The sequence below is a fragment of the Talpa occidentalis genome, unplaced genomic scaffold, assembly GCF_014898055.3.
Source record: "Talpa occidentalis isolate TD23 unplaced genomic scaffold, MPIMG_talOcc4v2.1 talOcc4.12, whole genome shotgun sequence".
Lineage (NCBI taxonomy): Eukaryota > Metazoa > Chordata > Mammalia > Eulipotyphla > Talpidae > Talpa > Talpa occidentalis.
Window position 1 is genome coordinate 87,996,570 of NW_023601212.1, and position 27,366 is coordinate 88,023,935.

Consider the following 27,366-nt stretch of genomic DNA (forward strand, 5'->3'; position numbering starts at 1 on the left):
CTCAACTGTTAGCTTCATTAAAATCCAGACCCCTCTTAGACCCCTCCCCTCCTTGAGGGAGGCCCCCTGGAGAGCATGATTTGAACTTGACCTGAGTAGAGGTTTCTAATTCAGCCCCCAGGTTCGGGCTGAGGCTGTTCTGCACTGCAGATCCAGAATTGGCCCGCAGCGGAGAGGGAGGAAGCTGGAGAACGGCGCCAACGCCTCCTCCAGTTCTTCAACGCAAACACAGGCAGGTCACCTACACCAGAGACCATGGTGCAGATGAGCAGAGACCAAAGCTGCAAGTGTTGCCCAATATGTGCCATGTTCTCATCAACCATATTGGCCACGCTTCCTCCCTGGGGGAAGGGTGAGGACAACGGGTAGAAGCGCCCTTACTCCTCCGAGTAAGAGGTTAGAAGCACTGCTAGTGTCCTCTTCTGTGGGAACAGCAATGGGGAGGAACACACCTACCAGGGAACGGACACTCCAGAGCCAGTGGATGGAGTCCTGGCCGTGCCGGGCATCTCTTCATAGAGTCTCTCATTTCACCCTCTCAGCAACCTCATCGGGTTTCACGGACCAGGGGACAATCCAGCTGGTCAGGTTGGGAACCCGAGGTGTTACTCAGAGCACATGCTTGACCCTGCACCAGAGCAGGGGTGTCCCACTGGCACAAGCTCTTGATCCTGTTAGGTGAGGAACTCGAGGTGTGCCCACGATTCCGAAGAAAGCAGGCTCAGATCACAGGCCTGTCCGAGCCCACAGTCCATTCAATTACATCTTGAAAGGAGGCTGCAAGTATGATGTTAGGTAGGCCCCCAGGCCCTGCGGTGGAGGGTTTTGTGCCAGCACGCTCAGGGCAGGCTCACGGTGGACTCAGGCATGCAGGTAAAGGAATCCTGGAGCCCTTGGTAGATTTTTACAGGCCATTAATGTGGACACAGGGAGCCGGGTACAACAGGCAGACCAGGAAGGCAGGCAAGGAATGGGGACTGGGGGGTTCAGGACCCAATGAGCCACTCAACACAGCCTCCCCAGAATCTTTGCACTGTCTTTCTCCTTCTGGCACCCTCAGTCTGCCGTGGCCTCGCCTCGGAGTTGTCCTCCTGCAGTGCCGCGCTGCTGCCTTTAGCCCGCCTCCAGGCACAGGTGTGAGCCTTTACACTCACGCACACCCGCGCTCTCTGGACCCACGTGTCTGTAATTACAGATGCACATGGCGGTGCTCACGGCCCTCGGGCCCCAGCGTCCATGCTAGGAGTGGGGGGCATAAAAGCTCCTGATAACTTCCTGTACCCTACCAGGGGCGGGTAGAGGCTCACTTGAAAAGACTCCACGGTCTCAGCTGAGCCAGCGTGTCGTGCGCTGGCTTTGCTGTTGCTCCGGAAGCCCGGCCACCTACCTCAGAGGTGCATGGGCGAGCCTGCATCTTGGATCTGGGGGCCTGAACTTGCAACCAGACACAACTGGGGCTTGGTTACCACCCTCAGTTGCACATCACAGCTGCTTGGGATACAAATTAGTTTTTGACTTCAAGTCTCCAATATCACTGGTGACAAGTGGAGCCGGGCATAAAGGAAAAGGTTTTTGTTTTGTTATGTTTTGCTTTGTGTAAATTCCCCTGGTGATTCTGCCGTGCAGCAATGGTAGAGAAACACTGGGCTGGGAAATGCACCCCAAACTGACAATTAGAATTAAAACCTTCCCCTAATCTAGCCTTCATCTAAGGCACCTGGGGCTTGGCTGGGCAATGGCACTTGAAATGAGAACAATCTGCCACGATGTATGGGCTGAATTTCAGCTCTTGATGCTGCTGCCACGTCTGTGGGGAGGGCTTGGGGGGACCTGAGGGAGGGCGGACTTGCATGACGGGGCATCCAGATGGGACGAGAACCAGCAAAGCTCTGCCCTTGTTTGGTAAACACACCCAGTGCTTGATGGTGCTTAATGGTGCCTGTAATTGATGTCTAAAGTTATTTAAAAGTAAATTTACTAGAAAATAATTAGCAATTTTATAGTTCACTACTTCCTAATTTTGTGGATAAAATTTTTTTCAATGGTTTTATCTGGCACCACAATACAACGTGCTGTGAAATCACTTGCCCAAAATGGAGGCAAGCAGAGGCCCCTTAAAGAGAGAAACCCATTTTAAAAACTGTTTGATTAGCTATTTCTATCAATTGGAATGTAGGCCAATATTTCCCTCTTCCACCCCCCCTCCCCCATCTGCCATTTGAATCTGCAATAAATTATCCTAATCAACATCAAGGGAAAGTTGTAGAAGGCAGCTTGGGGATGGTTCAGCTTTGACCTTGGGAGTTCTTAACCTTAGCAGTGGGAGTAGAGGAGAAAATTGTTTTCTCATTAGGACAGATACATCTGTCCTTAATGAGCTTGTAGAAATATTCATTACCACACATTAGCTCACCTCTCCCACTTTCTACTCTGCTAGCCCAGAGCTATTGGAGAATCGGAGTCGTAGAAATGAACTGGCTCGGGTATCTCTTTCTGGAGTCCTCTGTGCATAACCAAGACGGAAATGAGTCACTGGTTTTCAGAAGCTCTCGCTGTTGTTTACAAACATTTTGTAGATGATAAACACTTTCCACATCTGTGCAATGGACAGCTGGTCTTTCCCTGCTTGCTGCTAAAGAGGTGGCTGTTCACAGACCCAGCATCAGCATCTTGGAAGCTTCTTAGAAATGCAGTTCAGGCATCACCTCTAAACTACGGAAAGAGAATCTCTAGGGGGATGGACCAGATACTCATGTTTCAGTAAAATTTCAGGCACATCTTAGGGAAGCTTGAATTTCAGAACCCATGAATGCCTTATAGGGATACCTTGATAGTAAATGAAATAAGTGAAAATAGCTGGGAAAAAATTGGAGGATGCTATTGAGATTCTGGGTATTCTTGTTTTCTTTCATCTTATTAAGTGTAAAATGTCACAAAAGTAGTACGAGGTAAAGACCTAGAACACAGTCTGTAATTTCATCAGAACTCTCTGCTGTGACATCTTGAACCTGCAGAGGCAGGCGTGCGTTGTAAAGCAAGCTGATGCAGCTCTCGGGACTCACAGGGTGGGTGGGAGGGACCGAGCCCCTGGCCAGGAACGTGCCAACTCTGCTTTAAAACAATGGAATTGTGAAGGCAAGAGAGTCATTTTCTAAGCTGAGTTTCGTCTGAGGATAATAGTATGCACCACACCAATGTTTGGACTGCCCGACAAAAGTGTTTCAATATCCCTATTACTATATTATTTCGGTTTTTGATTTTATAAGAATTAATCGTTTAACAGTCTAGTAAAGTCCAATAAACTGTGTGCGTGATGGATTGTCTGGGTCATTTCCTCCCGATTTAATAAAGTCATCCATGAGAATATGTCATCATTTCCCTCTGGCTAAGAAGTCTCTGTCTATGCTCTCTGACCAGAAAGTTCTTGGTGAGTTCCTGAATCCAGAAAGTGGTTACTTAGAATAACGCCACCTGGGGAAGCCTTCCCACAACCATCCTGAGCAACACTGGCTTTGAATGAGAAGCAGCCGCCCTGTTTGAATGAGTGTCATGCTCCCAAGACCTTTCTAAAGAAGAAGGACACAGAAAATGGAATAGGCCTCACTTGGTGAGTTGAGTAATTGTCCTTTCAAGAGGTTTTGTTCTAGCAAAATTGACCACAGCCCTGCGTAGAGGGTGGCCAGGAGCTCTGGGTGGAAGTCTCTTCTCGCAGGCTCACACCACGTGGTTCTGAGCAGAACACCGCCTGGGGAAATAGGCATGTAAGGGAAGCCACACTGACTTGGAAAACTTCCTCTGGGACAGATCACTTAACCTCTCTCTCTTTTGTTTGTTTTTTTTGCAGAATGGGATTCATAACTTAAATCAGAGGCAAGTGACATCACGGATACAAAAATGATTTATGACCTGCAGGTTGCCACTGCCAGCAGTCCCAAAGCTCATCTGTGTCAGTCCGGCAAGAGCTCAGTAAATCTCTGTCCTCTGGGACTCTGCCCAGACAGAGCTGACCGGCCTCCGCACCGGAAAATGGCCCACTCTGCACTTGCGAGGGTAGAAACTATCTCCGCTTTCCTCGTGAAGCCCAGAGTGCCCCATTGAGGAAAAAGTTCAACTAGACCCTGTGTTGTAGCCCCAGCTGCTTATTAGTAATGTGCCCTCAACCCCTTTGAGCCTCAGTTTCCTCCTCTATGAGGATGATGCCTGCCTCATGGGGCTGCTGGGCAACATTGAGTTAGCTGATCGGTGGAGGGTGTTCGATGTTTCTCCATTCACTTAGTAAACATTTAATGTGCGCTGACTGCATGTGAAGCCTTGTTCTGGGAGCCCAGGGCGCAGAGGCCACCACAGCCACAGTGGCTCTGCCCTCCTAGGGCTAAAGTTCTCATGGAGGAGACAGTGAGTGAAGGAACACGGAGAGGTGATGGGGGTCACATGACAGCAAAGGATACTGTGATGCACCACGAACAAAGATATAATGGGCTACAGGCGATACAGGGAAAGGGCCTGTAGGTACTGAAGGTCTTTCTGAGTTGGGTCCACATGAGCAGAGACCTGAGATTGTGCCACAGGGAGGACTGACAGAAGAGCACTTCACACTTCAGGTGAGGGCACAGCACCTGCCACTTAGTCAGTGCTCAATAAACTCCTGCTTAAAGAAACACTGCAGACTAGTAGCATTTCATCAGACATGAAGCTGGAATTCTCAGCCATGATGATCCAAAGTCTGAGGTCTGAGTCTACCAAGCATTTTATCGTACTAGTGATAAAAAACTGTTTATCCACTTTTTTTTTTTTAAATTCCTGGCCTGTTCACCTTCCTTCTGAAAGTCCTTAATGATGTTTTCAGATGAAAAGTTAGGTGCTCATCCCAGTCTGGCAAGATATCCAGAGGAAATAGGAACAGCTCTGCTTTTTCATTGACTCATCCCATTAACTCTTCCGAGGAGATCGCTGTGTCCAGCGGGTGAAGAGGGAACCCCTGGGGGAGCAGGGTCACCTGGGAGGCAGGGTCACTGCCAGGTAAAGGGCTTTGGTTAAAGAGCAAAGTGAGAAGGGGATGGGGAAACAATGGCAGGTGTGGACTCTGCTGGGTGCTCTCCTCATTGAATGCCATATTACTCGTTCTCAAGCTTGCCATTCACCCCTGGACTCAATATTGGCTGTATCAAGACTAGGCCTCCACGGAACAGAGCTCAGGGAGACATTCCTTCTCCCAAGGAGCTCACAGTCTAGTGGAAAACAATAGCTGAGAGAAATAAGCTACAGGGTCTTGGTGGCATTGTAGAGCATTTAAAACGCAGAGAAGGGCACAGCCAATTCTGCCCAAGAATCGAGGAAGAGACATTTCCACCAGGTCTTTCAGTCTGAGTACGATTTTCAAGAATAGAAAGGATTGGGGTAGGGAAGGCCCTGCCGATGCCGGGTACATAATAGCTGCGCAGAGGATGAAAAATTGGTGTGGCAGGAGCATCTAGTGTGGCTCTGTTGCAGGGGAGGAGGTGGGAGGGGTGATTTGGGGAAAGATTGTAAAAATCCTTATGTGCTAAGCTGAGGAACTTGGAATCTATCATGTAGGCAACAGGGAACCATGAAAAACATTTTATTGGTTTCCCAGCATCTCCTTTTGGAATCATTCTCCCCCTTTCAGTAATTATGTTCCCCAGGTTGCAAGGGCAGGGCTGACTCTGCCGTCCCGAGGTGTGACTCCAGCCAGACCGCAGAGCACTTTAGACCCTTGTCTGGAATGATTGGTTCTTCAGTGGCCATGTGACTCCTCCATGTGGAGCGCTAAGGAAAATGTGTATTCCGTGGAATCACTGAGCGGCATAGGTTGAACTGCAAGCAGCCATAACAACATGATGCGAAAAGAGATGCGTGAAGCCAGAATATTGGAAGGGTGAGGTGCGGGGATTTACAATGGACAGACTTGACGGATGTTACTAAGCTTCTGGATGCTGCCATACCTAAGGCAGTCACATTTTGGAAATCTCTGTTACGTGAGTCAGTCAATTCCTTTTAGTCCTCAGTGTTTTGAGTGGTGCTGTCACCTCCAGTTAAAGAAGAGCCTGACTGGTATAGGAGTGACTGGTAGTGTAAGAGGGTAATGCAGTCAGTTTCCCATGGTAAGACATGGTGGGGGATCCTCGTGCAAGCATGCACAGGGCAGGTTCGCTGTTGATTTGGGCAGACAGATAAAGAGAGTCCTAGAGCCCTTGATAGAGATCTTCCATGCTGGAGCAGGGACCCAGGTACACAGGACACCAGGCAGGGAGGCTGGCAGGCCAGAAGGCAGGCACGGGCCAGAGAGGGGGCCTGAGGCAACTGAGGAGGCAGGCAGGCAACTGAGCCTCCCTACCCCCCACAAATTTCTAAGCTTGCTTTCTCTGGCCTCTGTCTGGCATTCTCAGTCTTGTGTTATCCTGTGGTCTCACCTCAGAGGGGTCCTCCTCACTGAGCTGCCGCCACTGCCTTCATCCCTGTCTTCTGGGCCCAGGTCTGTGTGTTTACACATGCGCAAGCCAGTGCTGTCTGGGTGCAGATGTTCACAATTACAGGTGTACGTGCCCCACACCCACACCTCTCAGCCCTGGGCATTTGCATGCAACCCAGGAGGCTGGCAAGACCACAGGTGGTGGCCACAGAGGCTAATGGCAGGAGGGCCGGAAAAGAGTCTGCTCATATACCCTGCAGGGCTTAAGGATTAATATGATGGGTAACAATTTTTTTTTTAAATCACAAAGGTAGTGATAGCAAAGCTCCTGAGCTCTATTCTTTGCCAGTCCCTCTTGTGAGCTCCTTGGGCTGTCCATGAGGTGGGCTCTGTCACTGTGTCCATCTGACACAGAAGGAAGCCAAGTCCAGCGAGAAGCAGCAGGAGACAACGCCACTTTCTCCAGGAAGCCAATTCCCTCGGCCAGGAGCATTGAAGAGCAGGGTAGGGATAGACAGCAACACAAAAGGTGAAAGTTTCTGAAACATGCACAAGGGGCTTGGGACAAAGAGCTGCCCGGGGACAAATAAAAGGAGTGAAGAGCAGAATTGAGTACCTTACCGAGGTAGAAGCCAGAAATTTATAGAGACCCCAATCTGCATTTTCTGCCAAGAGCAGTAGAGCAAAATAAATGGATGGTGAGACACATCCTGGCTGGGGGTTTTGTGAGCCTGTGATTTAGACTCAGTCCTCAGCCTGCTGCCTATGGCATAAACAGTTCCTATTTTATTTCCTGCTTTTTCTCTCCTCTCAGCAGGACAGCCTGGGTAATGAAAGCCCTTATTTCCAAAGCCCTTCCCCCAAGCATTCCCAGAAGTAGGTCCTCTCCCCTGGCACCCTTTAGAGGCACCGCAATTAGGATAAAAACTAAGAAATCTTTTCTTTCTTTAATGATGGAGAAGAGGTTATCTCCTGAGCCATCAGGCAGCCTTGCCTTTGATCGTTGAGGCCACGGTGGAATCTGCAGCCTTCATCTCAAATGCTACCTGCTCCTTTCTCTCGGGATAGACGGAACCAAAGTGCTCGCTAAATAGGGCTTTTTCCACGAGTTATCAGAAAGAACACACACATATTTTTAAAGCATTTATTGTAGATTTTTGATCATCCCAAGGCTGTTTCCATGATCTTAGAAATAAGCTGGTGACAAAAGCTCAGTCCCTGAAGACATGCACATGTAAGGGGAAATGTTTCTCGCTACAGAGACACTAGGCAGCCGAGTTGCAAGGGGAAGAGGACACGGGCGTCCACGCAGCGCACGGCTGTGGAAGGCTGCCCTGGACTGTCTCATCCTCACCCCGGGACCCACTGCAGACACAAGCAGGAAATGAACACCGGGCTCTCGATATTTCAAGAGCCCCCATTCAGTGTTTTCCCAAACTGGTTTCCGCCGAACCCTACAATTCCAGCTCATCTCATTCTTTTTTTTTTTTTTTCCCCAGGTATTTTATGTTTCTTCCAGGTAGGGAGAGGTTTAAAAAAAAGGTAGAAATGTTCAAAAAAATTTCCATATTTCTCTCAAGTTAACAATTAAAGGAAGGAGAGAGTGGGTGTCTTCACTAGCCCAAGTCTTCATAATAAGCAAAGTCTAGAACGTAATGTCCTTGGGGATACTTCCTCTCCATTCTCACTTACTGGCTTTAGGTATATTTTTCCTGTAAAAGCTCATGAGGGCAGCACTTCATATTGTCAGCCTTCCCCTTGTACCTGTCACGGCTGTGATACATAGAGGCTTGCCAAAGGAGTGACGGAATGGAATCAAAGGTGGGGATTTCACAGCCTATTTGGTTGGCTTTAACAACCATCACTTTCTAAAACTTCTGTCTGTGTCTAATTTAATTGATGCTGGAAAGAGAAAATTCCCACCGGCCTCCTTGGAACATCATCTTGCTACTTATCCAAAGCGTCTCTCCCGGTTGATAGATTGAGTGTAGACTTGTCAAAGGTCAGTGGAAGGGGATGTGCACTGGTCAAACATAAGCGCAAGTCCAGGTCTGCCTACAGGTGTGTTCTTTGCTCAGAACTCTGGAATGTTCTCAACACAGGATGGCTACCAGCTCCTAATGTGGGGCCTCTGCCCTGGACACACCATCAGGACGGCACATCATATGAGGCAGGTCTGAGAACTGTCAGAATCAAGTGTAAAACCTCGATTCCTACAAACAGTCCCTGTTAGAATTTGTAGAAACATCCAATTTTTGAGACCAATCTGTTAGGCGGAGCTAATTCGAAATATCCTCGGCTTGGCTTGTCTTCTTAACCTGCTGTGGGGGAGCGTAAAGCACGCTGGGCTAGAGGTCAATGGACTCAGGTGGGAGCCTGGCTCATCTACAGTAAGGGACACGGGGCGCTTCCTAATGTCGCAACTCTAAAGTCAGGACAGAAGGCAGGAGCTCTGAGGGTTCTTCACCAGAATTTCTTAGCTGCGCTCTGTGGACCTGCTCGTGGAGTCCTGCATCCACTCTTTCTAGTTTTCAGAGTACACCTAAAGGCTCTCCCTGACTTTCTTCTGCCCCAGTGAAATGCTACAGGATCCAGCTTCCTGAGGCACCTACAATAGAGAAATCTGACATCTCTGCAAGAGGTGGTTTCTCTCAGTAGAGACAATAGTAAGACATGTGAGTGCTGAAGGTGAGAGTGAAAAGAAACTAATTAGGGAAATAAGCTGTCCAGGAAGGACACCTGCAGGAAACTTGCTGGGATGCGCTCCTGGGGATCACACGGGTAGGCGCTAGGGGTCTGTTACTCTGGGGAGTCTCTGTGACTGTAGATCTTCATCTTATTTTGGACAAAGGCCAGAATGGCTTAGTGACACTTGAAACTGTCACTAACACTTCAGAAGTATTAGCCCAAATGAGCTCTGTGTCTCACAGTCAGCCTACTTATGTCCTGCAATTCTCCTTCACCAGGGTGCTCTGGGCGCTACTCAGAGGCAGAAAAATGTTTCGATGAAGATTTTTCTGACCCCCAAGCATGACAGACTGTCCTAGATTTAGTCTAGAGGGTGAGCTGACTGGTCTTTATTCCCCTCTGTATTTCAAATCACCCTTTTCCCATGGTCCAGAATGATCACACGGGATCAGCATCATTCAAACTGACCTTTCCTGGGTATAGAGAGAAGATATGAAATACCCTGTTTACTGGCTGTTATCCTGGCAGACTGCCCTGGCTCTTCACTCTCCCACTATCCCCAGGTGGCAACCTGGGCTGAGGTTTCACTCCTGATGTGGCATTGTTGTGGAAATTTGGGAAAGTCTCTTAAATTTCCAAGCCACCAGAGACCCCATCTGTAGAATACCAGGGGGTCAAACATGTTGATCATCCCTGCCCTGGAGGACAAGGATACATTAACTTTTAATCTAAGATGTGTGACTGTGTAGGTTTCTATTTTAACTATCATTGATTTAGTCCATTTTCAGAAAAGCTGAATTTTTATCGATTTGGTATTTCCTTCTTGATATATGAGTCAACAAGTCACTGACAGCTAAGGGAAGAGCGTCACACTTTGGTTTTGATCTTAGACAATGCCAGTGAAGTGATAGGTGGTGGTGGTGAGTGGGCAGGCTCTGGAAGGATTTGTTTCCTGGTGATGACTTGGCTGTAGTCACTTAAAGAGACAGCAGCCTCCTTATGGGAAAAGACAATCCTTGATGGCAGTGCTCCTCATACACACATCCCTTCTTTTCTTTTCTTAATTATCCTATGCTGTGTCTGTTATGTCTTGTTCCGTGGCGTTTAACTCTTTGTGATTCAGCCTAACTCTAGAGCACGAGAACAGTTGTGATTTGGGAAAGAGCAAAAGGCTGCTGCAGAGTGTGGCCCTTGATGTCTCAGTACCTGACCTTTCCTTTGCCCTGGTGCCATGTTTCCTTAGCACCCTCTGCCTCCCACCCCCCGCACCGTGAAAACAATGACCATGTGCTTGTTGTGTTCATCTTCCCCGCTACGGCTGTGGGGCTGTCCACGCAGCTTTTCTCTCTCCCATATCTTCTTGTTCAATTGCTACTTGGTCACAGGATCCTGTCTGTGGGATAAAAGCCAGGATGAACCGTGACTGATGGTAGAGCAGCACTGCTTTCCCGTGTCCAAGGACTCTAGGGATTCTCGTCCATCTTCCGATAGTGGAAACACATTTCTCGTACTTCCTTGGCCCTTATTTCTTGCCGTGATGACAGATGACATAGTCTCATTACTGTGTCATGTACTTCCCAATATATAAAAGTGGTTTCATGTATCTCCTCTGTGAAAAGACACATCCTCACCCCCTTGAGAACCTAGAAATCATACGGACATATCGCTTCCCCACCCCCAATTTGTTACTCAAATTATCTAAGGAGATCTCCCAACTCCACTTTATTTCCAGAAATGTGTCAGATTTGCTCTGAAGCACCAGCTCTGGTTCTCATCCTTTTCTGTCCTCCATGCAAACTTTTAGCTATCAGACTTCCATGCACAGAATTCATATCCTAGGTGCTTGAAAACTGACCCCCACTTCCATCTCAGGAAGATTTGTTTGGTCCTGCATGAATGAGCTGCTTATTGTGTGTAAAAGAATCTTGAGGGTGGAGGCAAAAGGTCAGAGTGGGGAGGGCCTCCCTGGTGGCGCAATGGGTTAAGCACCGCACTATGAAGAGATCTGCAGCCTCTGCAACACGAGTTCGATCCCTGGCCTGCCAGGGAGCAAACCACATGGCGGGGCAGACCTCTCCTGACTCGCCTGCTGCTCCTCTCAGCAGTGTACTTCAGTCAGTCTGCCTGTTCTGTTCCCCACTCTGTCTCTGGTGAACTCTCTCACCCCCCACATCTCTGGCCTGTGCACCAGCCCTTGTATTCATAAATAAATAAATCTTAAAAAAAAAAAAAAAAGGTCAGAGTGAGGAGATCTGTCTGTGTATGGGGCGGGGGCAGGGGTCCTGACCTGCAGAAGGAGGCTTTGCATTTGTATGCCTGAAATCCAGTCAGTTCCCTGCTACTTAGAGAGGACTTATCTTTGACCTTAGCTTTGAGTGACATGAGTGTTGGTTCCTTTTTCCTTAGCATCCTCATAACTGTTCAGACTGAGCAAAGATATAGTCTTGGAAGACATAGAAAGGCATATTGTTCTGGAAGGAGGTATCAGGAAGTCCTCCTGTCCCCTCTTCATCTTCCTTCTACTTCTTCTTCATGATCACCATCACCGATTATCGCTGCCATCATCGATATCGATATTATCATCATCCCTGTCCATTGTGTGATGGCAGCACTTTTTTTCAGATGGCTCCACGTTTATTACTTTTGGTCATCGCAGAAACTCTGGGTGGTAGGTGAAAAGGGATTAAACATATTCATTGTAAAGACAGGAAATCTACTGAGTAATGCTACTTGCCCATGACACAGAGAGAGGAAGGGATAGAACCCAACTACCTGTCTAGGGAGGCAAAAGTTTCCTTTGGGGAATCAGGAGGTTGAAGGTAGGAAAGAATAGCAAAGGCATGAAACTGGAAGAACCAAGGAATTGAGGTTTTAAAGAAGTGAGGCTCAGATTAGGATCCTGGTACCAGGAAACCACTGGGTCGTTTGATCTGAGAGGTGAGGGTTATTGTGGCTTTGGTGGTGGGCACGGTGTGATAACATACATCTATAGGGAGGTGAACCTATATCAGTAAACTATGTAAAGTTATAAACCTAGGTCAGCTCAATAAATATCATTTTTAAAAAGGATATGAAATTCAAAAAATAAGTATACAAAATTCAAATTCCAAAAACATTTGATCAGAGAAGCTCCAGAAGGTTACAGGGAATTCCTATTGAATGGCCACATCCTTACATTCCTGGTTTTCATGTGAGTAGAAGGATGGTGCTGCTGCAGGTCCTTGTTATTGTTGTAGGTCTGCAGTGTCTGCTTGGGGACAGAATGACACTGGACAGAGCAGATGAGTATAGAAGCAATAACAGGCCCACTCTTTGGAAGGATGAATTTTCCTTTTCTCCTCTCTGAACCACACACAGCAGGCTTTCCAGAGCTGTGAATCATCCATTTGAGAGAAGGGAGGGGAATAGAAAATTAAATATAATTTATGCTTTGCTAATTGAAATCAAATACAAAATTCAATCTCCTGTGAGTTGCAATGCGCACTTTTAAATAGGTCAGAAGTATTATTAACCCGACTCTAATTTAGCAGGTTGACTTAGCTTGTCTGGCTAGAAAATGATTCCTTTGTCAAGGTTCTATGCTGGAGAAGAGGTCATAGCTTAGTCGTTCACTCCCAGAGTCACAGGGGTCAAGCTAGAGTAGGCGCTGCGGAAAATAGAACTTCAACACATCAAGTTTGCATTTCTTTTCAGAACCAGGAGCTTTCAACCATATCACCAAACAGACCCTTAAAGTCAAAATTCTCAAGATGTCAAGCTCAGACCTCTGTTTTATTTCTCCAGAGAATTTAGCCCACTGTTTTAGATTTAAGAGTGTATACATACTTTAAAGGGAGGTTTCCCCACTTTTATTTCCCAGATGAGAATGACTTACTAACCATCAGTTAACTATATTAAAAAATTGGTTTGCTTGTCACATTTACATGAGGACACACACTTTGTAGATTTCCTTTTAAGCAGCACTTAAGGTCTTGCTGTCCTGGGTTTATTGGGACAGTTGGATAGGTAGGGAGCAGGAAAATGGAGAGCAGGTGTGATTAAGGGATTGTGTCATTCTGTGTCCACCCAGGATAGAACAGAGGAGGGGCTGTAAGAGCAATGATCATTCTTAGCCAGTAGAAAAACACCTTTAAAGCTTCCTCATGACCAGATATTCCTTTGACTGCCTAAGTTGCAAGATCACAACTTACCTTCTTCCCTAGAACTTCCAGACCCGAACAGAGAGACTGTGTTCCTCTAAGGAAGCCATAAAACCCTGGAGCTACTTCTCTTGGAAACAATCTCCATGAAGACATAAAAAGAGGGTAGAAAAGAGGGCAAGAAATATGCGGGTAAGACTTTGCTTCACTTGTTCTTCCATAACAATACCTTTGCAAGGACGGATGCCAGAGGGCCAGTCTAGAGATTCTCATTCACCAGGAAATCTAAACTGGAGCCCGGGAAGCTGTAGCATAAAAAGGCTCCACAACTGACTCTGGTATGTAACTAGACCCTACCCTTTGGGACCACAAAGTTCCAAATCATCTAGTTCACAGAATACTCTTCTGAACAGGTATACATCTCCAATAAGGGTGTGCGTATGTGTGCCTGGAATAGCTGTAACTTCCTTTACCTGGGTCAGGAAGATACACACGGTGCCATAAGTTGGAAAAACAATTCTTTTTCAGGTGGTTTCTGAGTCTGGCACATCAGCCCATTCCTTGCCATGATCAGTGAGGGTGGAGAAAGGTACATCCTTCACAGGAGCCATTTCCTCTGTGCCTTTTCAAGAGTCATCCTGCCTGGCAGACAGAGGAAGAGTCTCTAATCCCAGGGAAGGGAGATTCCCAACAATCAAGGGTAGGATGGGGACGGAGGTGACCAACACAAACATGCCATCAAAACCCATTAATCAGGTTGCATTAAGCTTTATAACAACACAGTTTTCATTTAGCGGGTGAAATGACAGTTTAATAACAGCTGAACAGATTTAACTCCCCCCACTCATACATATTTCCAATTTTACTATAACAGGTCCTGGTTTGGGAGATCTGTGAACAAGTGCTTTATGTCAAATGCTGCATTTTAATCCAATCAAACTAATGGGAAGGGACACTTTATTCAGCAGCCCTTGATGGGGGTGTCTGCAGACGGCCCTTCCCTCCCCCACCCCGTAAACTGGATCTGACAACTGGAGTCAGTCCTTTTGTCACTGTCCCAAGGCGTGCACCTCTGAAGAGAGCAAGTGGAGCATGAGATGACTGTGAGCAAAAGATGCTGGGGCAAAGAGAAGGGTGACTCATTCCTTGTTGGTTTCATTGCTAAGGGCTATTCTGAACAAAAGACATGCCAAAAATCTGGACTGTGTCGCTCTGGGGACCCGATGGGGCCAAGATTACCCCCAAAGCATGACTCAGAATAACGGCACCACCTAGCGAGATGGTCTTCGGGGATGGAGACCTCCCACCAAGAAGACTGGCTTTCTTTCCAGGCCGGGCATTCTTCTTCGCCAACCTCAGGACTCTGAACTGGGCTGCAGCCACACTGCTTAGAGCAGCCCTTTGGGGTCAAGCTCCTCCACAACCCACGATACTCATGAAGAGAGAGATCCAACCCACCAGAGACTGTAGGGGGCTCTTAGAAAAAGGCTTCCAGGGGTGCAAATGTTTTGTCTTTTGTGGGGGGATGAGAAACGTGCATGCCTCTGCCTTCCTAGGATGAGGAGGGAGGAAGGCAAAGAATTGTGGGATGAGACCTTGACGGAGAAGGCTAGAGACACCTTAGAGGGAGGACCTACCCCCCTAGGAGTCCTGAAGCACTCAGCCACAATGAGCATTCTGGAAAGATGCCAAATCCGAGGCTAATTTAGCAAGAGCCAGTGCCAGACACTGGGCTCAAACGTGTGCTTTCCAAAGCAAAGCCAGAGCCCCCAGAAAGTAGACTTTCCCTTCTTTGTATCCCTTAAACAAACATTCGTGGCGCTGTCTCTGACACTGACCGCTATTTATCCTGTCTTCAGACTCTATGAACTAGCAGAAGACGGGGATTAGGAGTGGCTTGTGAATGGCCATCTGGTCAACCAGCTGCTGCTGCACAGGCAGGCCTGGTTCCTCCACAAGGGATCCACTCCTTTGCTGAAGCCCACAGCCCTGGAAGCAAGCCTGACTGGTCAAAGGGAGAGATCTACCTGGCCCTCCAGCAAGCGGAGGCTGCAAACCCTGGGGGCATCAGGGCTCAGGTAAGGAGCCTCCTTAGCTATCCCCTGGCCTCTCCTTCACATCTCTAGCCTCATTTGTCACCCTCTTCCTGTTCCCACTGGAAATCTTGGCCAGTCATTTGGTAAAACATCATATTGAAGGGTTTGTAGAACTTCCTCAGTCTGTGGATCACATCCGGGTCGATGCGAGGATGAGTCCGACCTTTGCTCTTGCCTAAGCACCTGGGGGCACTGCTGTCTTCTGGTTTCTTGAGGCAAGGGAACCCCTTGGTTTTGTTGAAATAGAAATGCTTCTCAGTCACCACACGCTTCAGGCCTAGAAAATCCTGTACTTTGGCCATCTCCCCTGCAGGGTCCACGATGAGTCGCTCGCCACTGACAAAGAGGATCTGAGAGAGAGGGAAGTACTGGAGCCAGTTTTCCAGGTGCAGTGCGTAGATCCCTATTCGAATGGCACTCCAGGAGGCATCAATAAGCCCGAGGGTCCGGTTTTTGAAGGCCAGCACCTCAAAGGTGGGGATCTCAGGTTTCTTTGACAGAGTCTGTGTGTAATCAGAGATGGCCCTGGTCACGGGGTTCCTCACCACTACGATCAGTTTGATGTCCTTGGCCATGGAGTGGATGCGCCTGGGGGCCTCATTGGTCACAAAGTAACTGGGTGTCTTCTCCATGGTTATCTGTCCATCCAAAGTCTTAGGCATCACATTTCTGGAAGAGTGAGCAAAAGGAAAGAGAGTGGTTATTCCTACCTGGAAATATTTTAACTGTTTGCATAAAATGTGTGACTTAGATAGCTGAGTGGGGAGCTATTCATTGATAAACACTTAGACATTCTTTTGAACCCAGGAGAGTTATGCTGATAGCATTATTAGAAAAAGGCAGCACAAGGCATAAGCATTCATTCTTGGGAGCCTTATACGCCTTAGTTTAGGTTGCTGATTTATGCTTCCAGTTATGTTTAACCTAGATCTACTCTTAATTTTTCTATGCATTAGTTTTATAATCTCTGTAATGGAGGTAATGAGAAGACACACTTCACACGGTAGTATAAGGATTAAGGGAGATAATACTTGTAAAGCATTTAGCATAGAATCATGCATGTGTAAGAGCTTAACAAATCAAGGTTATTATTATTATTGCAGTGGTTTTCAAAATATGTTTGAGCTCAATAACACCTCAAAGATTTGCCCAGTGCTTGGCAAACTACTACCTGCCTCCTGTTCTTGTATGACCTACAACTAGGAATGATTTAAACATTTGGGGGAAAAAACCCTAAAGAGTAATAGTAGTGTTTTGTGATGCATGAAAATGATATGAAATCCAAATTTCAATGCTTATAAATAAACTTTCCCTGGAACATAGCCACACTCATTGCTTTATGTATTGTCTATGGTTGCTTTCATATCACTGCAGAGTGGAGCAGTTGCAACCAAGACCATCTGACCCACGAAGTCAAACACACTATCTGACCCTTTTAGAAAAAGCTCGTTGGGCCCTGACTTAGTTCAAAGGCATCACAGGCAAATGAAGAAAGTGAAGCCTGGAGACAGGCATGGACCTGGGCAATCAAACAGGCTCTGTGGGCTCAGAAAGTAGAATCACATCCTGAGCCTCATAATCCTCATTTGTTAAATCCTAAAACTTGTCTCGAGATCAAAATTGAGAATAAAATGACATCTGGTGTGAAAGCATCCAGCATAGTTCTATTTCATATATGGGGTTTCTTCTTTCTTTGTTCCCAAGATTGCCCCATGAGACCGTTATATATCCCACACCATGGCCCATGTCACTCAGTTTCTTTGTCAAAGTTGCTTCTTCAAACCCACCTCTCCATCCCTGTTCACTTTCAGAGCTGCCTTGTCTTATTTGGGAGCTTCAAGATATTAAAGGAGTTTGAGGCTATCCGTCCACTAATCCCAGTGGCCAAGGGCAATCATTGCTAAAAGGAGGCAGAGGATTATACTGTACAGCCAATTTGTTATAGGCAGATGCAGACCAAAGTTAATTGACGATAAACCTGTTCAATACCTGTTGGTACAGCAGACCATCTGCCACCATGTGCTCCATTAAGTCTATTCACTTCTGAGCCTTGCACCAAAGTGGTACATTTAGGAATACACAAGAACTCTTTGTTATGATGACATGCTTTTAAATGTCCCAGCTAATAAAACTTAATACAGACGAAGATCCCTCAGCTTCCCTTACCATAATTAAATTTATTTACTATCGAGTGTGCGGAGCAAGAATGACTTTTCTTTTATCTCTAATTCACATGCTTTGTCAATAATTAATTGCTACTGGGTTTTGAGCTTTCTCGGCAAGCACTTTTATTAGGCAGGAGGAATTTTCCTAAAGAGAAATTCAGAGAACTGGTTGTGAGAGCTTCAGGAGGGCAGACAGCCTGCAGCAGAGCAACAGTCCCGGCTGTAAGGAACTGGATCTGCTTTGCACCAATATATTCGCCAAAGTATCTCAAATGCCTACATGTTGTGTGCCTGTTTGGTTGTCCCCAGATTTAACTGTCTCATTTGCAAGGGACAGTGTGTGGGAATCAGATGTGCCCCATTTAAGAGTTCTGACTACCCATGTCACCTTGAAGAAGTTTCTCAACCCACTTGAAATCTTGATTTTCTTATCTAAAAGATAGGTTAATAAAAACATCTCCATTAGATGATTATAATAAAGACTAAATGTGAAAACACAGGTAAATCACTGAGGGTAGTGCCCAATTAATGCCAGAATTTTTTTTTTTTTAACTTAGGCCAGGCACACAAAAATAGGCACAGCTAGCCGAAGAAAAGAGCAAGGAGAATATTTACATTTGACCAAACATGGGACTGATCTAGGGGAAAAAAAGCATATTCTGATTTAAGGTAATATCAACTGCACATTCTGATCTGGAGGCTGGCGAATCACCAGGCAGCTAGGATTAGTTCAGCCTGAGTTTAAGGAACATGTTGATGTCCCACTTTCATTTCAATTGGAGAAAATTTTATTTATTGTGGAGCTCCTATCATAGGATGAAGATTTTAAATAGGTGTGGCTGCAAAAAAATACCTGAAGATATTTTCCCATGGCCCTTTCTAGGCCTTTGTCCCTTGGATGTATTTTTCTTGCTTACTTGGTTGCATGTTTCTTGAGCATGGAAGCAGCAGCCAGATTTTCCTTCTCATCTGTTCTCTGCTATCCACTTCTCAGACTTCAGTGCTTGTCTTAACATTGAGTCCTGTTCAAATTCATCTCCTTCACTTCAGCTAATTGCTACAGTCTGTCAAGATCGTTGTGGATCTGGAGTCTTTTATCTGAAGTATCTGGGATGAAACAACTTCCCACCTCTAAGGCAGTGTGTATAGAGGAGTGAGTGTGGCTAGGTCAGTGTTTGGTATAAAAGGGGAGGACAGGAAAGGACTGGAAAAGTGGGGAATAGTAGATCCTAAATGACTTTGATCATCATGTTGCGGATGAATTAGGCATGTAAGAGGAGAGTGCCTGCCCTTTGGGGTACATGTGTCAAGACCATCTCACTGCACCACCAAACATTTGTGGTGGCATCGGATTATTTTTGCCATTAATAGGATACCCAATAGCTCCTCAATCCTATAGCAGGTAGCAGGTCCCTCTCCCTAAAACTGATGCCGACTCAGTTATATTAATTTACTTGAATCACTTTATTTGCATAAAGGTTCCCGTCCATAATGGCAATGTAACAGTGAACAGGACAGAGCCCCTTCCTCCAGAGTGTACCGTCCAGCTACCACATCTCATAAATGCAGAGTTCTTCATACAACACATAGATGACCACTGTAATCAACAGAGTGGGACTTATTATTCCAGTTCTATAGAGAAGGAACGTGGCTCAGAACCTAACAATGGCTCTCAAGGTCTCACTGAGAACCTGCGTCTTTGGTTTCTAGGCTTAAGGACAAGCGAGAGTAAGTCACTATCAGTGCCAGTGCTGAGCACCAGTTCCTGGCAAATACCAGGGGCTCAATACGTCCTGAGTGAATGGATGCGTGACCAGCCCTTAACCTCTTGCAAGGCTAGGTTTTTGCAGTGATTGTTTTTGCTGCCCTAATCCACCTTTCCTCACCCTTTATCCCCTCTCCAGGCTCCTCACCTGAATCCTCAGTCTGGCAGCCATTTCTATACCTTGCTGTCCCATTCCCATAAAACTAGATGAGGCAGCTCTCCTCTTGCGGAGAAACAACCTCTCCCCGACTGGGGTTTGGGTCTTATCTCCCTCTGCACTCTTAGGAACTTCTCAACCCCAATTTCCCTTCTCCTTCCTGATTTTAAGTAAGTTCTTCTCCACCAGGTCTGACATTTCCACATCACCACATTCTCACATCTGGGTGCTTGAGGAATAGAGAGGAGACCGGTCATGCTGGAGGGGGTGAGAAAGGTTAAGAGAGAAAATAAGGTCAGGGCAGTGGGCAAACCAGGAAGGCCCGTAGGCCATGGGAAAGACCCTGGATTGTATTTAGATGTGATGAGAAGCCACGGAAGAATACAGAACTGGAGACTATGATGTGACTTACATTTTAAGATATTTTCTTTGACCTTTTTGCTGAGAACAGACAGGAGTATGATGAGCACAGAAGGAAGGTAACTGCCATGCGATCGTTTCAGGAGAGCAGGTTAGGGATAGTGGGGGCACGGAGGTTAGTGCAGAGAGCAGCGTGGTAAGAGGTGGTCAGCACCGAGGTGCATTTTAAAAGTAGGGTCATTGGCCCTTCATAAGTGGGATGCATGTGCAGGAGAGAGAGAGGCGTCAGAGCTGTTCCCAAGACTGCTGACTTGAGCTCATGGTTCAATAGATGAGAACACTGGAAAGAAGCAAGTTTGGGGGAAGTCACAAGTCTGACTAGACGTGTCACCTGAGCCCTCCATTACACACCTCAGTGGAAGGTGCCCAGCAATTGTGTTGCCGTGAGTCTGGAACCCCTGGGAGACCAGAGTTGGAGGTGGGCATTTATGTCAGGTGTTCCCAGTTGACGGCCAGGCAGTGGGGCACAGGATGGCTGGCTCTCTTGACCTCGGCCTACAGAAGATGGGAGCTGCCCTTTGCCTATCTGGGGAGTCCTCCTGAGTAGGAAATGTATCTAGATACTGATTGTGCAAAATTATTTTAATTCTGTAACAACTATTTTCACTGACTCCTTTGACTTCCCAGAGTCCTTGATAACTACGGGTTTTTTTTACAGAGCTCAAAACGACATCAGTGTGATCTGTTCCTGGGGCTTCCTTCATAGCTAGCCTCAGTTCCTCAAAGCCACCAGCAATGTTTTCTTCCTCTTTGTGTCCCCAGGGCCCAGGGCAGTCCTTGCCACGTGATCGCTGTCCACCGTGACTGGGTGAGCATGTAAATGCGTGGTCCCTGGAAGCTGGGGCAGTTGGGAGGACGTGGCTCCTGAGTGGGCTCCCCAAGCAGGGGGTTCAGGCCTCTGAGCTCCATGCCGCCCGTGTGAAGGACCACACACTTCAGTGTGGACCATATGGTGAGAAAACACCGCATCTGGGCTTGGAACAGTTTGTTAACAGTATCCCGGGTGCTCAGAGCAGCCGCGACTTCAGTGTCAACACACAGCCCCGAAGCCAGAATCTCTCTGCATGAGTGCACAGTTGCTCTCACAGCCCCAAATGTTTACGAGACACTATCGGGCTAGCTGTCCCCCGGCCCCACCCCTGTCCCAAGAGGGGTGCTGTGCTGAGCAGGAGCCCCAGCTGAATGCAGATCAGCATCAGGGCCTCCGAGGAAACCAATAGTAACAGTTAATGCCAATAGTTATGGTAAGTACAGTTATCACACAGCATTTACTGGGTGCTCTCTCAGGGCTGTTTGGTGGTCCAGAGTTTAGGTTCGGACACCAGAACACTAAGCCTTCAGACACCAAGCTCCCACCTAGTGCTGAGGAGCATAGACTCGAGACTTAAGGAGTTTGGGTCCTCATGATACCTCTGTGAGCCCGGGCATATTATTGAACCCAAGGAATTAGTGGCTCAGTGTCATTATCTGGAAAATACTAACCTGGCATCATACTAATCTAATAATCCCCATTTCATGGGGATTTTATGAAAATTAAATGAATTCATATCTAAGAGAGCATCTCCTATATATAAGGTGTAAGTAAGTGCTAATACATTAGCTGGTAATTCTTAAAACTACTCTATGAAGAAGGTACAACTATTATCCCCATTTTAGAGATCATGGAACTGAGGTCCTGGAACTGATTAGTTTGCCCAAGTCACTGCCCCAAGAAATGGGGCTGAAATTCAATCTCAGATGTATCTTGCCTCATAGCCTGAGCTCTTAGTGACTGGGGGCCAATGCCTCCCCAAACTACAAAGACTCTGCATGGCTACGTGACCGGCCCAAGGTCACTCTACCTGTAGGCAGCAAAGCTGAATCTTAAAGGAGACTGATTGCATGTGTTGTTAAGGTGGGTTGTCACTAACTCACTACTGGGAGTTACAGAAACCCAGGTCAGAATCCCTAGAAATTCTTGCCAGATCAAGCTACATCATTCAATTTGTGATATCTCTCTCCAGGGTCTCCTCAATTGAAGCAAATGAATACCATCATGGATGCCGAGGGAGAAAGCAATCACCCGCATTAGATAGAAAGTGCCCATGCTCTCTGGAAGGGTCATCGGCACCACTTGCCTTTGACTTGCCTGAATTAGAGGTACATGGGTACCTTACATTTTCCCAAATGCATTATCCAGTGGAACAAATGGCGCATAAATTAGTAATAAGTTCTGAGCCCTCCTGATGAACTGTCACCTAAGAGAATGGTGGTTAGAGCAAGGACATGAGGCAGGGCCTGACCCTCTGCAGTGAGGAAAGAAACTCACTTAGAAATTCAAGGGAGTGCCTGCTACTTTCCAAGCCCCAAGCAAGGCAATTTTACGTTGTTCTGGTTAAACCTCACAAGAGCCAGATGATTCACTGAGCACATCACAGAGATGTGGAAACTGAGGCCAGAGAAACAGAGTCCTCTCCAGGGCACAAGGTCAGGACCTTGTCCCAACCAGGTCTGCTGGAAAGTTCCCCGTGCCTTTCGAGCCCAAATTCATGAATCTGGGAATCCCTGAAGGCAAGAAATCAAGACCTATTTCTTACATAAAGACTCAAGAAAGTTGGCAAGCCCTCTGACTACCAACCAAATCGAAGCTGAGAAAGAAGGGATACTGAGTTACTTAATGACTGACTCAGACGTGCCAATAACTGGCTGACTGGATTTAGGACAGAGACTTTCCCTCTCTGAACCTGTACAATAAAAGCTTAATGTGAATCCCCTCATTAATTCCATTAGGAATTTGTGGGTGCTTTCTGTCACCAGGTGTCAGGCACAGTGATGATAAATCAGGCCCTTATGGTACCTGCCTGTCAATGGCTGTAGGTTCTTTGAAAGAAAGGCCAGAACATGATCCCATTTTGTAAAGAGGCCTGGGGTTCAAGTGGGACATCTCCATTGTGGACAGAGGAATCTTCTCAAACAAAATTGTATCTTCTGGGTCTCAGATGCACTGACAAGTAGGGTCATTTGCTAAGCTTCAAGGTCTTGGAACAGCAGTTAGAGGACCCAAAGGGAACAGGTATGGTTAAAATGTATGGATTATGGTGACATATTGAGAAATGATCCTGTTTGTTTTTGCCTCTGGAGATTCACCTGCAAGAAAACACAGGGACTTCATCACTCCCCTGACCCTGCCACCACACATCCCAATCTCCAAGATAGGTAGCCAGCCAGTCCTTTATTCCCAACGTTAATTTTCATCTCCAGAGGATGTAATCAGTTTCTCTCTTTTATGGGCTGAAAAAAGAAACTGATCTGTTTGAGCACCCTGGATAAGTCCATTGATTTAGAAACCTTTATGCTTCAAAGATCTAGGACTAGCTCAGAGTTTCTCAATCTCACATTGTCAACATTTTGGAATGCATCATTATTTGCTGTGAGGCTGCCCTGTGCATTGCACAATGGAGAGTAGTATCCTGGTCTCTGCCCCTAGATTCAGTAGCAACCCCCTCCAAGAATGACAGCTACAAATATTCATTGCCTAATGTCCTTTGGGGGTCAAAATCAAACCAGTTGAGAGTCATTTGTCTAACCAAACTACCTGGGCTTAAATCTGAATGGGACTTATTATGGTTGGGATTTTGGCACAGGGGTTTTGGTGGAGGGTAAGTGAAGCATGTGCACAGAGGGGTGTGAAAATATACCCCAAAAGTTATATAGAAATGTAAATGACCAACAAATTAATTTTAACAAGTCATTTATTCTGTGCCTAGATCTCCCTATCCATAAAATGGGAGGGGGATGATGATGATGATACTTGTCTCAGAAGGTTGTTTTAAAAATTGAATCAATGTATAAGCTGCCTTTATTGTCTGAGACATGATAAGAATGAGATAAGAATGTGAAAATTATTCAGAAAATGATATCCATTACTCTCTTCTGAGAATCCCCAAGTTTCACCTCACTTGGGATAGAACTTATTTTTTTTTAAGATTTATTTATTTACACATACAAGCACTGGGTACAGTCAGAAGCGCGGGAAGGTGAGAGGATTCACCAGAGTCAGAGCAGGGAACAGAACAGGCAGAAGGACCGAAGTACACTGCTGAGGGGAGCAGTGGGCGCGGCAGGAGAGGTCTGCACACAATGTGGGAAACTCGCCGGCGGCCGGGGATCGAACCGGCACTGCAGAGGCTGTGGGCAGCTTCGCAGCCCAGTGCTCAACCACTGTGCCACCAGGGGAGGCCCTGGAACCAACTTCTTAATAGGAGAAACCGTTATCAGTACACTGAAACAACTTCTAACAAAAATTTCTTTAACAACAAAAAAAAAAAAGATAAAATTATTCATCTGTTCATTAATTTGGAAATTAAAGTAAGCCAGGCACTGTGCTCTTATTAGGAGATAAAAAGAAGAACGAGATCTTACCCTGAAGAACTTTTCATTTTCAGGGTGGGGTGCACATTTAGGGGTTGTACCAGGCAGGTGGCACAGAATGATCTGAACAAGGAACCTGAGGATGCTCATGAGTGAAAATAGTTTGAGAAACCGATCCTTGTCTCTTAGGATTCCTAGAGGACCTCCAGTTTCAGGATGGTAATCACTGACTGAGGGGTGACTTGATTCCAGAGTCCACAATCACCTTTCCGAAGCTTGCTAAGGGTGTGCTTATCCTGACAAAGGCGAATGGCTAAGGATTTAACATTTGTTTTCAATCTATGAACCAAACTCACTTTAAGCAACTCATTTCATGACTTTGAGCTTGGTCTCATCGTCATTGTTGAGTGGGGATAGTAATATTCATTCATTCACAGGAAAAGATATCGGGCACCCTGAATACAGTGAGTATTGGTAATCGTCCGTCTTGTTAATTCTGCTAGTGTAAAGTAGCACATAGTGTGTTACAAACCTATTTGTTGAGAGAGGGGAGGAGAGTGGACCTGCTCAAATTCTAAATCAAATAATGATTTGATTTAGGCTGCCCAATAAAAACACTCCATTATAAATGATGACTGAGGGACAGAAACCCACCTCTCAAATGGTCAAGGATACAGCCACCCATTGGTAGAGCACAAAACAGCTTCCGTTTGGCATATGTTCCACTAAATTACTAGAAAAATCTCTCCTTGCCATCCGGAGGTGCCCATACATTTGGGAAGCCTCATTGCTAGACACAGCTTGGTCATTTTGGGGGGCCTGTGACTCACTCTGCACAAGTCATGGGGCATTCCTTTCATTTCTCCCTATGGTTCCTGCCTCTTCCCAGGATGACCGCCCTTCTTTCGCATCAATAGACCACTGTACAGCAAATGTCAACTTGTTCATATGGTTTGATTTAGAAAATACATATGGATGGAAAGCAATTATGAATTCAATAACCCTTTAAAATAGCTTTGTGATTGAGTCATCACCATTGAATCTACATTTTTGAAAGGTTGTCCTGAGTGTGTGTGTGTGTGTGTGTGTGTGTGTGTGTGTGTGGATTTTTATTGATTTAGTCTATACTCAACATTTGGTATCTCGAGGGATATGGAACTCCTTTGCAATAATTCTCAGGCCCACAGGTTGGAAAGCACAATTCTAAAATCTAAACCACTCCCTGCCTACAGCCTTAGCTTCCATAGTGCACTCTACCTCCACCCCTTTCTCTTTTTATTATTGGGTCAATATGCTTCTTGATTTAAAATTAACAGAGTTATGGGCACACTTCACTGGTCCCTGACTGGAGATGCCAAGCAGAGTGTACTTCGCAGATACTGTGTTCATCCCCATTCAAAGAGGCCCCAGCAGAACTCCACACCACAGCTGCCATTAGCTGTTTTATTATAGTTTCTTTCCTTGGGCTCAGTGATTCAAAGGGCAGGCGCCACAATTAGAGTACAATGACGGAAGTGTCAGCATGTTTGCACAGGCAACTTGTGCTCACGATTTCACAGATGGTGTCAGGAGAGGGCTCTCTGTGGAAGCCTGCTCACCAAGTCCCTCCACCCCACACTGCTCTCGGCTTCTGCCAGCCCTCCTCCCTCACCTGCCCCCACTGCTGCTCCAGCACTGCCTGCTCTTGCTGAGTCTGGCTTGATCATCCTTATGCATGTCTGAGCCCCAGAGCCTCTAACTCTATGAGCCAGTTCAACCCTCAGCCTCTGAGTGATGAGGACACTGCTGTTCACCAACGTGACCACACACACACCAGGCTTTCACTCAACTCTTGTTGTTTTGTGAACTACACTTTGCTTTCTTCCACCTTCCACTGAAGACACTTGCATGTCTTCTTGGAGGAGATCCAGCACCATTTGCTGGCCTAGAGCATCGCTTGTTGACCATTTGCAGGCATGTCTCCTGAGCCTGGTGTTCTGCTCACCTGGATAGATGTCACCTGAGCAGCTGCTGCTGCCACACTTGCTTCTGCCTCTGGGATCCTGGCTCTGGCATCCTCACCCAAAGGGCTTTGGGAAACTTATTTAACTTGCTTAAACTTCAATTTTCTCCATGTATAAAATGAGGATCACAGGCCAAACTCAATATCAAGGCATGATTTATGAAGACTGAAAGGACTGGTGTTTATGAGGCTGCTAGAGACTCAGTGTTTGCTCCCACCTGAATTCATACATTAAACCCTAGGGGACAAAGCTATTATATTAGACAATATGGTTTTGAGGAGAAGATTAGGCAATGAGGATGGATTCCCCATGAATACGATTCGTACCCTTATAAAAGACACCCAGTAAGCTCCCTTCCCTCTTCTGCCAGGAGAGGACATGTGAGAAGATGAAAGGGGACCATCTGTGGATTAGCTCCCTGGCCGGGGATCGAACTCGAACTGCAGTGGCTACTGATAGCTTCACAGTGCTGAGACTTAGCCCACCAGGGAGGCCCCATCTATGAATTAGGAAGTAGGGTCTCATCAGACACTGATACTGCTTGCACCCTGATCTTGGAGTTCTCAGGCTCCCTATCTGTTGTTTAAGTCACCTAGTCTATGTTTGTTTGTTTCTAGCCTAGATAGACTAAAACAGATGTGCTTAGGACTGTGTCTAAAGGAATTCACTGATCGGTGCGAGTTAATTATGGCTGTTACTATTACACATGAAGTCCATTTCTGCATTGGGCAGCAAAAGGAGAGGCCATCTGAGGACCTGTGCTGATGATGAGGTCATTACATTTTTACCTCAAGTGCATCCTCAAAGCAAACTTCTGTAAATAATTTGTGCACTACTTCCTTCAGATCCAAGGAAGTGGATCAGCTAGAGATAATGGTCAGTTAACACACTTGATGTGTCATTGGTGTCATTGGTGTCTGGTCATGGAATCTTGTAAATAAGTGGCTTAATAAGATGGTAGAAGCATCCATCCATATAAATGGTACTGAGAACAATATTTTGTCTCACTGCCATGGGCCAGCTCTTGTGTTTATTACAATTGAGATTTAGTGCTGAAGGAAACATGTAATCCCTGTTGAGTGAAGAAAGAAGGCAGAAGACACTCTTCCCCGACTATGGCCAGGATGTCACGCCAGTCTCTTCTACAAAGTGC

At 46.4% G+C, this 27,366-nt stretch overlaps 1 protein-coding gene across 1 annotated transcript in view; it reads right to left on the bottom strand.

Moving 5' to 3' along the window:
• Nucleotides 1-14,034: 14,034 nt before the first annotated feature.
• Nucleotides 14,035-27,366, bottom strand: part of HS3ST4 (heparan sulfate-glucosamine 3-sulfotransferase 4) — a 349,734-nt gene continuing 336,402 nt past the window's right edge. Inside the window, 1 exon segment of the mRNA XM_037507398.2 lies at nucleotides 14,035-16,022. Within this exon segment, the coding sequence (XP_037363295.1) occupies nucleotides 15,386-16,022 (637 nt within the window). The 3' untranslated portion in view covers nucleotides 14,035-15,385.